Source organism: Manis javanica, chromosome 12 (assembly GCF_040802235.1).
Source record: "Manis javanica isolate MJ-LG chromosome 12, MJ_LKY, whole genome shotgun sequence".
Taxonomy (NCBI): domain Eukaryota; kingdom Metazoa; phylum Chordata; class Mammalia; order Pholidota; family Manidae; genus Manis; species Manis javanica.
The window spans coordinates 74766482-74782958 of record NC_133167.1 but is presented as its reverse complement, the minus strand read 5'-3'; the positions used below and the strand labels follow the sequence as shown (position 1 = coordinate 74782958).

The window sequence follows — 16477 nt, the reverse complement described above, 5'->3', positions numbered from 1 at the left end:
AGTGATTTAAGTAATTTTCACAAATTACTTACTTATTTTTTTGGTTTGGGAAAAGAGCTGGTTCTACCTACTGTGCGTTATTACATTGGGCTTATGGAAATAACTTTCTACTTGATAAAGTACAAGCATGACTTTATTTTCCTCTGATTCTTTTTGTATTTGTTGTAAGCCTACAAACTTGTAACTACAATGCAGAAAACAGGTTAAAACAACATAAGATGACCTTACCAGAGATGTTTAAAGCAGCCAGCCCCATTTGTGCTTAGTAAATAAAAATTAATTTATGGAAACCTTAATAAAAATGTAGAAAATCAATTTTAAAAAGATGACTTTTTCACAATAATCATGAAATGATTGTTTTCCTGAAAATGGATGCAATCAGTAACAAATGAATCACAGATGTGCTGTAAAAGAAGATACTACAATTTTAAAATTTATCTTTGCTTATAAAATAGAATTTGTGTCAAGGTTTGTGTTTCACTGTCTAAATATCCATGGAGAATGACTAGCCAGCAGACGTCAGTGTACTAAAGTTCATGTAACTTATATACTTCATAAACTTGAAATATCTAAATTAGTATGCATTCTTTAAGAAGCTTCATTAAAGTTTTAAATTAATTTTCTTTTTGCTTACTTCCTTCAAACTTTTGGCTTTTATGAAATTGGTGTTAAAGTCAGTGTTTTAAGAATGCCCAGAAAGTTTAAAATAAGATATTATTTTCCTTAACACAAAGTAGAACTCATTAAAATTATCCCAGAGGACATACCCTTAAAATAATCTATCAAAACATCTAAATAATTAAAAACATAACTAGGTAGTTTAATTCTAAGTGTATGTGGAGCATACAGGCAAATTATTTATTGCCTTTCTCTTCCCCACTCCTCAACTATATGAGCTGGTTTTAGGGAAAAGTTTTGAGACAACCATATTCCTTTCCGTAAGTGCTGGGGTGGGTCTTCACTGCATGATTTTAGCCCACATAATGTCGGATGATCTTATCTGGCATCCCTCTGCTTCTCCCACTCTTTCTGGTTCTCTTCTCCAACCTGCAAATGTAAAATCCTGCTCCTGAAATTATCACCAAGGTGTTAAAATCATAAGGGGTGAAGCATTAGGCATCATTTTACATTGTTAAAAGGACAGAGAAGTGAAAAATAATCCCTTAATGTTTTTTAATTACTTGGGTTTTTTTTTTCATTTAGGGAATAAAAATCTCACTTATTATATATTATACGTAATCTGATTTCACTTATATTTGGAGTCTAAGAAAACAAACAGAGATAGACCCACAAATATGGCCAACAGATTACTGGTTACCATAGGGAAATGTGTGACATAGATGAAGGGGAGAAAGAGGTACAAACTGCGAATTGTAAAGTCAGTCAGTCATAGGAATGCAGGTACGACACAGAGAATATAACCAGTAATATTGTAGTATCTTGGTAGGGTAATAGAGTAATTACACTTACTGTGGCAAGCATCTAGTAATGTATATAATTATCAAGTCACTATGTTGCATATCTGAAACAATATGATATTGTATGTCATCTTTATTCCAGTACAAATATTATAAATACTCAAATAAACCCAAGCCACCTGCTTTAAACTGTAGTATTAGTTCACCATAGGTTAAATAAAAGAAACATAGTCTGCTATTCCATATTGAATGTCTAACCAATTCATTGTAGCCCAAATTCTATTGATAATGGGAACATTTTTAGCAGTTGATTTTGACAGACTTGATAATGTAAAAGTTTTTTCTAAAATACACATTACAAAATGTTTAAATGGGTTAAAGAGGAAAGGTATGCAAAAATAAGGGTTCTATCTTACCCAAATATTCCTAAAAAATTATTCTTCTGGAAGCCAAAAAAGCTGTAGAGACCCCCAAGGCATATTCAGCATGGAGTTAATGAAACTGAAGAAGTGTCCATGTGGTCATACATTTCTGTAAGAATTTTTCACAGTTTTTTTGTGTGTGTGCAATTAGTTAGAACCTTATGTTAAGGGGATGAAGTTGTCATGCCTGCTAAAGGGAAAGAAGTCATGTGATTACATTTGATTTGGATTAGGCGGAATATTGTGTGTTTGTTCCTTTCATATATTAGTGGAGTTAATGCTGGCAGTCCACAAACAGAAAAGGCTTCTGGGAAAATCCCTACAGCATCTGTGCTAGCTCATCTGGGGACATGAAGGTGAGAGCCACACATCATCTTACAACACGAGTATGTCCTATGGTACCCAGCCCTGGAAGTATGTGAGTGATGGAGAAGAAGCAAGGTTGGTCGGGAATGAGTGAGTCAGAGCCGCTACATTAAAGGTACAAGTCTCTTCCTCCTTCTCCACTGGAAAACAATAATGTGAAATCATTGGCATATTAAGAAACTAGTTCATCTTGTATCTGATTCTGTACTTGTGATTTTAGATTCTTTATCTTAAAGAAGTTTCCCCAAAAGTGGATAATCTTCTAAACCCACAAAACCTGGATCTATCCCTCAACAGAGTGCATGAACTTTCCCTTTTAGGGAACTACATGGCCAGCTGACACGGGAGAGGATGTGTGAGTCAGAGAACAAATCCACTGTTTCCTGACACCACATATTAGAGTACTGCTAGAGTCTGGACACATCACCACCTTCCCACAGACCTCTTGGTGTTGCTAAGGCATTTCATTAGCAGAATTCCCTCTTTCCAGGTGGTAGATTTCTAACCTGTGCAGGATCTCTGTCGCAGTGGAAATTTGCTGTGGGCAAACAATACGTTCTCATTCAAACGTGAGAGAATGATAACTTGGGGAATTTTCCAGAACGTACTGAACTACTAAGAACTAAAATCTATTCACAATATACTAGTGAAGTGCTTTCCTGTCTTTAGATCAGTCTTTTGGGATAATGCTGCCTTTTCTTTGCTAGAAGGCAAAGTTCTGACATAACTAAGAATATGCTCTTTCTTAAGCTAGAAAGCCCTCTGAATCCTGAGGTCAGAACTCTGGTACCTAAACAGATGGTCTGCCATTTTCCTTATTCATTTCAAAATGTTAACATCTCAGGAGAGCAAATATAGTAGCTGGTCTTGGTTGAAGAATTAAAGGAGTATGCATGCTTAGCATATCTTTACATGGTTGTTAGACATATTTTCATAGACACTAGTCAGAGTAAATTAACATGGATTGACTTTATAAGAGATCATTTCTGACTGGCATTCTGGAACTGGGAAGAGTTTGTTCATCTCAAATGGATTATTATTTCCTCATAGAAGAAAAAATAAATTTATCGATATTTGGTCTGACCCTTTGGGTGACTAATTTCTTGCTTGTACACTAAGGGCAGTAGCAAACATTTTCTGAAATCAAGTTTGTTAAGAGTTTATTTAGACTGTTGTATAATAAAATGAGTATCTATCTGATTTTCCTTTAAAAAAAAAAGGCAGTAACCAATTAGCAAGAAAAAATAGCTTGTGCCTCCATCACCATACTGAATGCAGACAGCATCTGATCATGTCACCATTTCCGTATACGGTTATCTTTCCAGCTGATGGGAGGTCTCACTTCCCTAATAAGCCGTCTCCCACAACAGAGGCCATTAGTCTAGCCATAAGCAAAGTGAAAAAAAGAAACAAGGAAATCCTTTCTGAGTTCAGCTGAACATTGCCATTTTCTATTTTGTTTTTGCTACTCTTTGAATGCCCTCTTCAAGTTTGAATATCCTCTTGTCATTATTGGAAATTCAGATATTGCCTGAGTCCTTTCTTGCCGACACCAGGCAAGCAGTGGATCTGATGAAGGCAAGGCTCTAGGTTGCAGAGAAAACAAGAACAAATAAGCCTGCCTTGGCTTAGTGTGAGTGAGTGAAACCTACAACCCTCTGTGTTAGCACTATGTCAGAGATCAGAGTACCACCCAGGAAACGTCATGTGTGGCACTAATGGAGTTATTTAGAAATTTGGAGTCTTTTCTTTGCCATAGCATTGCACGTAGGGGCATAGCACTCATGGTTCCAAAGAAATAAGAGTGTCTGATTTCTTGAATCCATAAGAGACTGCCTAGCAGTCTGTACATTTTCCATGAAATGTGTTAGGCCTGAGAGTGTTACAGCCTAATCTCAATCCAGCTCTGGATTCCTTACTAACGTGGCATCTGAACTAAAATATCAAATATAAAAATAGCATTTGCTAAAAATACCACAGAATGTGATATATTTGAGAAGAATTTGACTTTTGTGACTTGTTATACTTTATGTAACAGATAAGTGTACACTTTTCAGATCCATCACAGGTAATTTAGTTCAGGCTGAAATAGACAAGTCTCTTCTTGCAGTTTGAATATGAACTGCTATTGAAACTGAGACTACCAAAAAAAATGTTGAATTCCTAAAACAAATTGAATAGCCATTTTAAGTACTGTACAACCCGGAAGGTTGTTTCTAAAAATAAGGTCTCACTGAATTCCCTGGAATACTGATTATCAAAGATCCCACTCTTAAGAAACTGCGAAGCTGTTACCCAAAAGCTGCACGATTTTATATTCCCACCGACAGTGCACAAGAGTTTCGATTACTCTATATCTTCATCAACACTTATTATTTTGTTTTGTTGATATAGCCATCTTCATGGGTGTGATGTCGTATGTCACTGTAGTTTTGATTTCTGTTTTCCTAATGACCAGTGATGTAGAGCATCTTTTTAGGTGTTTATTGGTCATTTGCATATCTTCTTTGGAGAAACATCTATGCACGTCCTTTGCCCATTTTTTACTGCTTGTTTTGACTGAGAAACTTAAGTTTCTAAAATCCATTTAAAGTGGGGGCAAATCCACCTGAATGGAAGTTGGGTGTTTTATCCTTGCCTCACCTTGAATAAGTTACTTAACTTCTGTCATCATCTTCTTCTCTTTTCTCAGAAGCTTGGTTTTCCAATGTGCAATTAGTAGGCAGTTACACCAAACTTTATGAAATCTAAAACAACATGCATGAAAGGCTTAATTTTTTTGTATATGGCTTCAAAATTTAGACCTTATAACAGGAAGAAAGTATTTAAAAGCCTATGCCTCATTTTCAGCGAATGTAGTTGTGACTTTCACTCTATTTGAGCATTGGTTCCCAAAGTAGTTTTTTGCTTAGACGAACCTTTCTTCTCCAGGGCAGAGTCATTTAATAACTTTTTTTAGCATCTGCCTCCTCATTTCCAACAGTGACTCCACACTTATTATTTTATCCCATTTATTATGGATAGTAATTTTCTGAAGTGTGCCCTTTCCCCGTGTTCAGTTTGAAATTGTGCAAACCTGCCACATCTATGTCCCATTGTTAATATTACAAAACAAAGCCCTAAAATTAACAACAGAATACTTTGTATATGGGATTGAAATCACTTTCTGTATGTCACTTTCTGCTTAAAACTGACACAAATAAAAGTATTCACAAATGAAATGAAAGATTTTAGCGGCTTTATGATGGCTCATGAATATGAATTCTGCCCTTTCATTGTTATCACAGATACTGGTGTTTTGGGTCAAATAGACAACTTGTTCTTGCATAATCATCCCATATTTGAAGCTTATGTTTTGCATAAAGGAGTTGATTAAGTTTTACGGAATTTTGTAAAGTTTAGTTCTGCATCAGCTGAGCATGACTTAAAGAGGCAAATCTGTCAACAGCACTAAAGGAGGTTAAAACACTGCAATTTACATTAAAAAGCCACAAAGGGAACTTATGTGTCAAAGGGTCTATAATGGGTGGCAAAAAGAAATAAAGATAATCTAATATATACATTTCTGTGCCTCATTTCCCTCAGCAGTAAACGGGAATAAAAATGTTAACTAACCATTGCTAGTGCTTTCTTTACACCAGGCATGACTCTCAGTGTTTTACATGCATTACTCCATATAACCCTCCCCGAAGCCAGTGACTATTTTATAATTTACCCAAGTTCACAGCCTTGTCTCTCTCTACTGCCTCTTCTTAAATGTACAACATCCTGTCTGCTCCTGGAGTTTAGTTCACACAGGCCACATCCTGGGGACTGTTTCTGTCAAAAGGCCTGTTTGGATCAAGTTATTCTCATTGCTACATCTAGGCACATGGAATCATATACCCTCTGGCCTGAGACCTTGAAACGTAGTGAGGGTGTCTCAGTCCCATGTGCTACTAAGGACAATAAGGACGGTTAAGAGGATAGTCCTGAAAGCAGTGCCATGGACTTTAACTTATTTGAGAAGGAGAATGGATTGCAGGAGAATATCAGAGGGGCCAAAGTAGGGAGCCCAGCATAGCTGAATTATTTCAGATATAAAGAGATTATTGTGAGATTAAGGGAAAAAAAGGTTAAGTCTGTATTATTACCAACAAAGAATCATGACATACCAACAAACCTGAAGCAAAAGAAAGGGTTCAAGAAAAAGAAAAATCAAAGTTAAGTACAAGTTCTTGAGTCTAGGGTCCCAGAAAAGCAGTTTTGGAGAAGGGAGACAGTTTGGAAGAGCCAAGTGTGCTATTGGCAGATATGGTATACATACACCATAAATGAAATGAAAGTGGTCACTTCATATAAACCACAATATTTGATTAATCAAAATATCACATTCCCCAATATACTGAATAGCAAGCCAAAACAAAACAAACATGATTCTGTTTTCAGGGACAAATTCTTGATACTGCCAGTTTTCTGATAAAATATATATACTGCTTCCAAGATAAGAAATTATTTTAACTTTGTAAAATGTAAATACACCACGGCGGTGTATTTTTAAACTAGTTTGAATTAGTTTCTATTAAATTCCACCATACCATTTCCAACATGATACAAAATATGGGGTTTCTGAGATTGGAGCCTCTGAATTGCCATTTTCTTAATACCTTCCCCAGCAAAGATATTTCACAACAAGGCACTCAAAAAATGCTTTTGAATTGTATCATCCTTTTATGTTTTGTTTCAAATTCTTAAACCACTTCACCGTGTCCAATTTTTACTACCTATTCCATTACAATTGTCTTTTCGTATTTTCAAGCGCTTTTATTATTTCTCGCCTGTATCTCATTTCTCATTTCCTCCCAAACTTTGTTCCCTTGTGGATAAAGTATCTTTTTATTCCTTTGGCTCTTACTCCAGGCATTTCACTTTCTACTTCTAAAAGAAGTTTTTGTGCTTTTTTCAACTGGATTATAGAATCTAACTGCCAACACCCTTCTATATTGAGTTACAACACAAAAGCAGCTGATGTAAAACAACCAAACTAATAAGCCATTCATTCATCATTCTATTGCAGCTTGGTAATCCCTACTTTCTTCAATTATAAATTATCTCATTACACTATTATGTCATTACAATATGTCTAGCTTGATCTTCATCAATCAGTATTTTAGAAGAAAAAAGCAATCTTGGACTCACCTACCTGAAATGAAGCTTCACAATCATACCATTAGAAAAATTAGAATGACAGGTTTCAGGGCAAGTCAAAAATATCTGTTGAAACAAAAAAGTTTCATATCCATTGATTGAGATATTTATTTTATCAAATTGAAATGCCTGCATTATTTATAATAGCAAAAACATGAAAAAATATTACTGACATGTCTTTCAAAAGGACAATGGCGTAACATATTATATGAAACACTGAATATATAAATGAACAATGGCCAGACCGTATGTGATGATAGAACTCTGACCCAACAACCAGTCCAGGAAGCCAAGCAGAAATCTCTGAAGCGGGCAGCCCAGAATGAGCAGGACTTTGTGACTGCCAGCTTCCCTATTTTTTTGTGCCAGCTTCCAACTCAGGATCAACCAGAGAAAGCCAAATAAGCTCCCAAACCAAACACATAATGCTTCCAGTTAGCCTGCTTCCAGCTTCTCACTGTCCCCAGTCTCTAACCAGTACACCCCAGGTCTTTCTTTCTTTTCACTATAAAGCTTTTGCACTCTGTGCCTGTCTTTGAGCATCTACCAAATGCAAGCGATGGTAGTTAACTCCCTTGTCCTAGCAAGCTCAGAGTAAATAAATTGTTCTCATTTGGGTGGTCTTTGTTTGGTCCCACATATGGGCGATCTCCATTTAACAGAATAGCCTACATCTTTTAAAAAGAATCAGAAGACATATTTTTAGAGGACAAAGCAAGATGCACTCAATAGGAACTCTGATACACTTTAGAACACAAGTTAGATCAGTATCTAGTAAAACTGAAGATGCACCTACTTACTCTATGACTAGATTAGTTCAGTCTTAGGCAAAATACTAGAGATTTTTCTTGCACATAAACACTAGGTATAAAAATATCAATAGCCTATTTCTTTGTAATGCAAAGAAAGAAACAATTCAAATGATCATAATTGGATGATTAGATCAATAAACTGTATTACAGTCACACAAAGGGAGCCTATGGAGCTTCAAAAATTGATAAACAAGAGCTGTATGCATTAACATCAGTGAATCTTGAGGAAACAAGGTAACTTAGAATACATGTAGAATTATACCATTTATATGCACATCAAGCCAGACAAAATTTTAAAACCTATGGTTTTAGTATACTATAAAAATAGTAAAAATATAAGGAAATATAAAGAAAAGCAAAGAAATACTTGAATTTAAGACAGTGAGGAAAGAGAAGTATAATTTGGAAGAACATACATACAGCTTCAAGAATATTGATGATGTTCTATTTCTTAAGATTTTTTTTACCACTCTTTAAAATGGACATTTATGCATTACCTATATTTTTGTATGCATGCTTTCTATCCTGCTAAAATATTTTTATTAAAAGCAAGTTACATATTCTGAAATTCCTAAGAAAAGGCACAGAACTTAGAATAGCTAAAATAATTTTGAAAAACAACAAAGTAGGAGAAATCACTCCCCAGATGTTAACATTTACTTAAGTATGTAATAAGGAGAGTGGGGTATTGGACATCTGTAGGCCAAAGAAAATGAGCCTTAGTCTAAATTCCACATCATACAAAATATTAACTCAAAATGAATCATGCACTTCAATGTAAAACATAAAATATAAAACTTAAAAAAAGCATAGGAGAAAATATTCCTTATCTAATTGCTAGACAGAATCCTATGACACCAAAAACATGTATGACCCATAAAAACAAGAACTGAAAAACTGTATTTCATCAAAATTTAAAACTTTTGCTCTGTAAGAGTCCCTGTAAAAAGGATAAAAAGACAAATTTCAGACTGGGAATCATTTTGCAGTTCACATATCCAACACCAACAAGGGACTTGTATCTAGAATATATGAAGAACTCGCAAAACTCGACAGTTAAAACAAAAAAATCTAATTAGAAAATGGGTAAGACATAAAGAGACATTCCCACTGCATTAGTACCACTGCATCAGTACCACTGCCATAAAGAAATATTGCAGATGGGGTATGACTTGAACAACAGAAAGTTATTTCCTCAGAGCTCCGGGGCCGAGCAGTCCCAGATCACAAAGTTAGCAGGCTTGGTTTCTTCTGAAGCCTCTCTCTTTGGCTCGCAGATGGCGGCTTTCTCACTGTCCTCACGTGATCTTTCCATTGTGTGCTCGCATCTCTGTGCGTGCCCAAATTTCCCTTCTTATAAGGACACCAGTCTGAGTGGATTAGGGCCCACCCTAGAGGCTTTGTTTTCCCTTAATCATGTCTGTAAAGGCCCTATACAACAGTCACATTCTGAGGTGCTGGGGGCTAGGACTCAATATGTGAATTAGGAGGGGACATACTTCAGTCCATAAATAACGTATACAGATGGCAAATAAGCACATGAACAGAATTTCAACATCATTAGTTATTGGGTAAGTGCAAATGGAAATCATGATATACCACTGCACACGTATCAGAATGGCTAAAGTGAAAAGTAATAACACTAAATGATGGACAGTATCCAGAGAAACTGAGTCTCTCATACATTGTTGATGGGTTTGTAAAATAACATGGCAGCTCCTGAAAACAGTATATTAGTCACTTACAAAGTTAAACACAAACTTGCCAAGTGACATGTCAAAACCACACCTAGTTGCTTATTCAGGAGAAATGAAATCTTAGTCAATGCAAAGATTTGTACGTGAAAGTTCACTGCAGTCTTATTCACAATAGCCAAAACCTTGAAGCAATCCAAATGCCCATTTATTGGTGAATGGATAAATAAATAATGGTATAACTATAATAGAGAATACAAATTATCAATGGAAAAGAATATTAACAGCAATGTAAGGACATGGATGATCCTCAAAAACTGTGCAAAGTGAAAGTCAAACACAAAAGACTATATAATATATAATTGCATTCATATGAAGTTTTAAAAAGACAAAACTATAGGGACAGAAAGACCAGTGATTGCCTGGGCCAGTAATCAGGGAGGAAGGGCACAAAAAAGATTCTAGGGTATTAGAACTGTTTAATGATGGTAGTGGTAATTTTTACGTGACTGAATATATTCTAGGCTGAATTGCGTCCCCCTACAAGTGCATTGGTTGAAGTCCTAACCTTCAGTTATCTCCAAATATGACCACATTTGGACCCTGCATCTTCAAAAGAGGTAACAATTTACATGAGGCCATTGGGATCTGCCGTAAATCCAATATAACTGGTGTCCTTAGAAGAGGAAATTTGGACCTAGACACAACAGAGCAAAGACAACATGAAGACACAATGGGAAGATGGCCATGTACAAACCAAGGAGATGAACAGAATCTTCCCTTGGGGCCTTAGAAGGACCCAGCTCTGCCAACACCCGGGTCTTGGGCTTCCAGCCTCCAGAGCTGCGAGACAATAAGTTTCTGTTGTTTAAGTCACCCAGTCTGTGGTGCTTTGTATGACAGCCCTAAAAAACTAACAAGCATACAATTACTAAAATTCATTAAACTGCAACTTTAAAGTGGGTAGTCTATTATATGTAAAGTATACCAAATAAAGCTCGGGGTCGGGGGGAAAGTCCCACAAACATTAAAAATTATAATAAGCAAATTGTATTTCTGAAGGCTTTGGTTTTATTTGTTCCTTCATGCATATATGACTCAACTCCTCACACTGAACTACCCTGAAAGCAGTGACCACTGTTTTCTATCTGTCTCAAGGAGGAAATAAATAATGTGAAGAAATAATGCTGAAGAACAAGGTGAGAGCCAGATTTGGCTGGGAATCACTCAGCAAGGCCTTCTGTTCTGTAGGCTCCAAGTACTGTCAATTTCATGACCCAAATCAATGTAAGGGAACTGATAAACATTGACTTCATTGTGATAAGTGAGGTAGTTTGTTTGCTAAAACTGAAAAAACAGGAGATATAATGAGCAAGCTCTTTATGATAAGCCTTTCCATAGCCTGGAACTTTAAAATGAACCAATTTCTAATACATGTTAGGCAATGTCATTTTAAATTAAATTGTTAGTCTTTGTGCCTACTTTTCAGTGAAAAAAGACACTGACTCCTAATGCATAGTTTTTATGAGAGAAGCAAAGCAATTCCAAGAAAGTCCTCGGGAGCTTTCTCCAAACAACACACTAAATGCACAAAACAAAACACTAATCAAGCAACTTCTATAAGGATTTGCTATTTTATTTGCTCTTCTTAGAGATTTACTGGTAATTGCACTCTTTCTTTTAGGAAAAAAAAGTTCATGTCATTTTTATTTCATGGTGGATAGAGAGTTGAAAAACAGATCATTGATTTTGTACAATATATCCTAGCAATGCCCTACATTTAAACAATGAGATGGCCCAACAGCACATGACCTTTGTAGCTGGAAGTTCAGATGAGGGTAAATGTAAGCAATTCTCCTTCTAGACTTATAAAGATGCAATGAGCAGCACTGCAGGCAGGATGGGGGATCACAATAACTGGGTCGCATTCCTTTCTTTTATTATTTTACTCTTTTTAAAACAACAAAAGACCTTTCGGGGATTCTAACCCATCTAGCATCCATCAAACCAATGGGGACAAATCACCCCAGTAAACGGAAGAAGGATAACATTTTGTGTAAATCACAATGAGAAATTTCTTAAGTGCCTACAGCATTACATAGATATTGATGAGAAATAACCAAGAAATTGGGAGAAACCTAGAAAACCTCGCTCCGAAAATCACAGAATCAGAAGCCTGGGAAGTTTATCTTGGCCTCGAAGTTCAGTGGATCAGAGAGAGACTGGACTGCCCATATCCTCTTGGCACCATTGGAATCAACAGATCCTCGACCTATGGTTACAGGGAACCTTCATTGATTTCCAACCTGAAGAAGTCCACATCTACTCGTCCTTACTGTGGGGAGTCCTATCAACCCTTTCCTCCCAGTCCTCAAGCCCTCACTCCCTTCTCAGCCCCCGTTCAGCAGGAAGCAGACAGAGAGAAAGCAACGTCCACAACCCCATAGAGGAGAAAGGGGGGAATGAAGGGCCCCCGCCAGTAAGATGGCGAACTTCCGGCTTCTCTTCGGGTTCCTCGGCACCACCTGAAGCCCAAACACCTCTTGCCCCCCTCCCAATCCCAGCACCTAGCCAACAGCCACCAGCCCCGTAGAAGTGACACCTCAATCACCCCATGCCCCTTCCTATATAACCCAGCACCTTTTCCTAATAAAGCAGAATTCTCCGGTGAATTGCTGCTGTGTGTCGCTCCTTTCCTTTCAATGAGGTTGAAGTTAGAAAAGGACGAAAGTGCTTTATTTGGGGATGAGTGTGAAATTTGTAATTGGAATCTAAAAAGGAATATAATAGTTTCTCAGACTCAGAATTTCCTGAGTGATAGTGGGAGGACTGTTTTCTAAAACAATAAAAGCATTACAAAAGCAAAGTTTTCATAATAGCATAAAGGGTTAATGCTGTTAAAGTAAAAAATATTTGTGCCCTGCTTGTTTACTCCCTCTGGGTTCAATCACTCCAGCCATTAAGGCTGCAGACGAGGGTCCTGGTCATCACCTGAGTTGATGGGAGGGTTTCGGATAACATCAGCAATAATCTTCTGAACCTCTGCAGTCAGGCCTGCTCGCTCGGTATCAAGTGGGTAGGCAGCTTTCACCGCCTGGGATAAGTGCATGCCAACCGCTGAGATGGGCAAAACCCTGTTCTCAGCCACACTCCTCTAGAGAAACAGCAGCAAAACAAACTGAGTGAGTTTTTTTTAAGTGCCCACTGAGTTGCAGGGAAACAAAATGTCCAAACCCTTCCAGGAGTAAATGGTCACTAAGAAATAAACAATGGATTAAACCTTCACTTAAAATTTTCACTTTAACTATTTCTTTAAAATACCCACAATAAGAACTCCACAGGTTCTACTTTTCACTTACTGTACTGAACAAAACAAAATCTAGCTTTAGCTAAAACATCAATCCTTGCCCCTCTAATTATTCACTTTAAAAATCTATCATTGGCAAAGAATAGTCATTCAGTTAATTGTGTTTAATACTGCCACAACCTTTTGAAAATACAGTAAACTGTAATCCAATATTCTACTTGAAATAACACATGGTACTTTAGTTACACGAATTTCCAAGAAGGCAAATCTGAAAATGCTTAGTGATAACATAAGGCCCCATAAGCACTCTATAAACTATTTTTGAGATCTTAATAGGTGTTTTATATTGACTCTGTTCATAAAATAATAACAACCCCAATTTAACAAGGGCTGTCATCATTTACCTAGTATTGAACTTAACAAGAATTGTATTAAATTTAGGTCAATACTATATATTCATGCAGCTTTTTAAACAAACATAGCTCCAAACCCATTAAGATGCTTATTAGGTAAAATAGTCATCTAAACATTCAGGAAGTTAAAACACTCAGCTTTAAATTATTTAATGATACTCCCTTTTAATACATCTCGAAAGTCTGAATTTGGACAGTATTTGCATGAATGTTGATACTTTCATAGAATAGATCGTTTCAAACTATTATTTTCATCCTTCAAAGGTAGGTTTTAAGTTACTTTCATTAACTGTCTACCCTTTTCTATTACACAGTGTGCACCATGTGTGTATAATATCAGCGTTATTTGATATGAGGCATCAAATTACCTAACACTAATTGTATTATTGCTCCTGATTAATTAGTCTTAGGCATGTTTAATTTTGTGGTTAACTGGCAAGACCCTCAGACTCCTGGGAGGAACAGATAATTACACCATGATATTACACAATAGTTAACAATCAAATAAGAGCAAAAGATATAAATGAAGATATACCACTCTTCACATTTTTAACCACATGTATGTGTAATGTTATACAAGAAACCTCATATCATGGCTAAGTAGTAGAATGCACTACATTCAGAAAATTTAGAGGCTATCCCAAATTTCCTTAGTAACTGTATCTAGTTATACCATACACATAGGGATAAAGGGAAGTTACTGTATAAGTAAGAGACTGAACTTAACATTCCTGTTTATCATGTAATTTGTTTCAAAATTAGTACAGTGGAATTATTCGGCTTCTTCTGTAATGGCTTTTGTATTTTTGATTAAGCAATTTGATTTTCTAATTAGGATATCGATTAAGTGATTAAGACAAGCTAAGGACTGTTTATCCTTATTTATACTGGAACGTAACCTGAATAAAAACCTGTAATGTCGCCTAGCAGATAGAGACAAAGAGAACAGGAAAAGCAGGCATTAGACCACATCGCCTTGTCCAAATCAATTTAATGTCAGAGAGGACCGGAATTCAAATTAGTTAAACTGAGCTGGAAGCCTTATTCTGTCCCATTTTATATATTAAAAAATCCTCAACAGCCTTAAGGATTCATGCCAGAACAATGAAATATTAAGTGTGGTCACTTTTCACAGTAATTACATGTTTTTCAAAGAGCATCCAGCATGGCTGAAAAACAGAGCAGTACTAGAGATGCAGAGTGAAAAGCAAGTTTACTGCTGTTTCTAACTGATTTCTATCTTCTTGGACATCCTTCCAGAGATATGCTAAGCAGGAATTAAAAAAAAAAAACCAGTCTTAAAATATGGCTGCTCTATTCAAACAGTTAGTGTTTGAATATCACATGATATTGTACATAAAAATCCCTAAAGAATCTCTAAACAATAAATGTATGTTTCACTACCTCTGCTACACTCTCTGTATAGAATCATGGCCAAACTACACTTGCTGTTTTTACTTGACAGAGAGAGTCCTAACAGAGAAAGAAAATGGCATTCCATCCTAAAATTAAATAGAAAATGGAACAATATCAAATATTGTAGGACTAGAAGAAATTTATCCCAATTCACAACATTAATACTAAAAAGTTGTTAAGACACATATTTAGAAAACCTTTTTAATTCCCTCTAACTTGAAAATAACGCTTACCAAAGACATCTTCTTTTCTTGGAACAACGAATATGTGACGGCCACAGACTGTGAAAGTGTGCAGAGTTCATTTTTTGCCACCAAACTTTTCTTCTGTTCTTGAAGTTTTGTACTTGAAAAGAAGTTTGTCTACAAAATATAAAATGCAGCATAAGTGATCAGTAGTAATATCAATATAACAATAGATATCAATATGATCATTAGGCATTAGGGAAAAAGAACACAAATAAAACCTCTAAGTAACAGTCAAAAGTTCTCTTTTTATGAGGAGCACAAAAAGCAGCTTAATTTTGTTTTGTTTCTACATACTGATTTTAAAAAGTAAAGTAAGGCTAAAGGGAAAAAGTTTTTAATAAAATATTTATAATAACAAACATAGTTGTAGAACAAGAAATTTCTCATCTTCCCTTAGCCAATGAGGGAATAAAAAATAAACAATACTGTAGACCATTCTGCCTGTAAATGAGTCCCCTATCTCCTCTAGGTGAATACTGGACAAATGAATAAACAATTAATATTCAAATTTTGGTACTATAGCCACAAATTCTGCTACTATATCATATTATCATAACTATATATATATATATATATATATATATATATATATATATATATATATAAAATTTTAAAACATACATACAAACTATTGCTGTAAACTTGAACGATCGTGTAAAATCTTAAATATAGGTTCCTTAAGAACATTTAAAAGAAGAAAGGGAGGAAAGGATTGAAAAATAAGATTAACAAAGAAATACCGGAATTTTTTTACAGCCTGCAAGAAAGGTAAAGACCAAGTGATAGTTATGAAAAAATTATATGATAACAATTCACAGAGATGCATGTTCCCTCCAAAGTGCCAACTTTACCTTCCAAAACATAACAGCAATACTAAATTAAAAGAATTAAATCCCACTGAACTTGACTTATTATAAGCACACTAGTGCATTCCTACCCTGAACAAAAAGTGAGCCTATAGATTAAGTCAGACACTAGGGATAACCGCAGGCTGGCACAAAGACAAGCCAGACAACACCACAAAGACTTAAGGCCTTCAGATGGTTTCTAGCCCCCCTCGATTTTCAAGGAAGAACATTTTTTATTAAATGAAAATGAAGTGTTTCCCTCTGAGGCCTTAACACTGTCAATTTTGGCCTTAAATTTCTAGTAATGCCAAAAATGAAACTCCATCGGCCAGATTCCTCACAATTA

The 16477-nt window shown here is 35.9% G+C and overlaps 1 protein-coding gene and 1 long non-coding RNA gene across 2 annotated transcripts in view; one reads left to right on the top strand and one right to left on the bottom strand.

Annotated features, from left to right (window-relative positions):
• Positions 1-16477, top strand: part of LOC140845116 (uncharacterized) — a 215872-nt gene that overhangs the window by 45222 nt on the left and 154173 nt on the right. The gene's annotated exons all lie outside the window — the stretch shown is intronic.
• The window catches only part of LOC140844841 (uncharacterized), a 139764-nt gene continuing 128154 nt past the window's right edge, over positions 4868-16477 (bottom strand). The window contains exons 4-7 of the mRNA XM_073217767.1: positions 15269-15397; positions 12891-13053; positions 7389-7459; positions 4868-4953 (exon numbers count right to left, since the gene is read on the bottom strand). Of these exons, the coding sequence (XP_073073868.1) occupies positions 7440-7459; positions 12891-13053; positions 15269-15397 (312 nt within the window). The 3' untranslated portion in view covers positions 4868-4953; positions 7389-7439. The remainder of the gene's footprint in view (positions 4954-7388; positions 7460-12890; positions 13054-15268; positions 15398-16477) is intronic.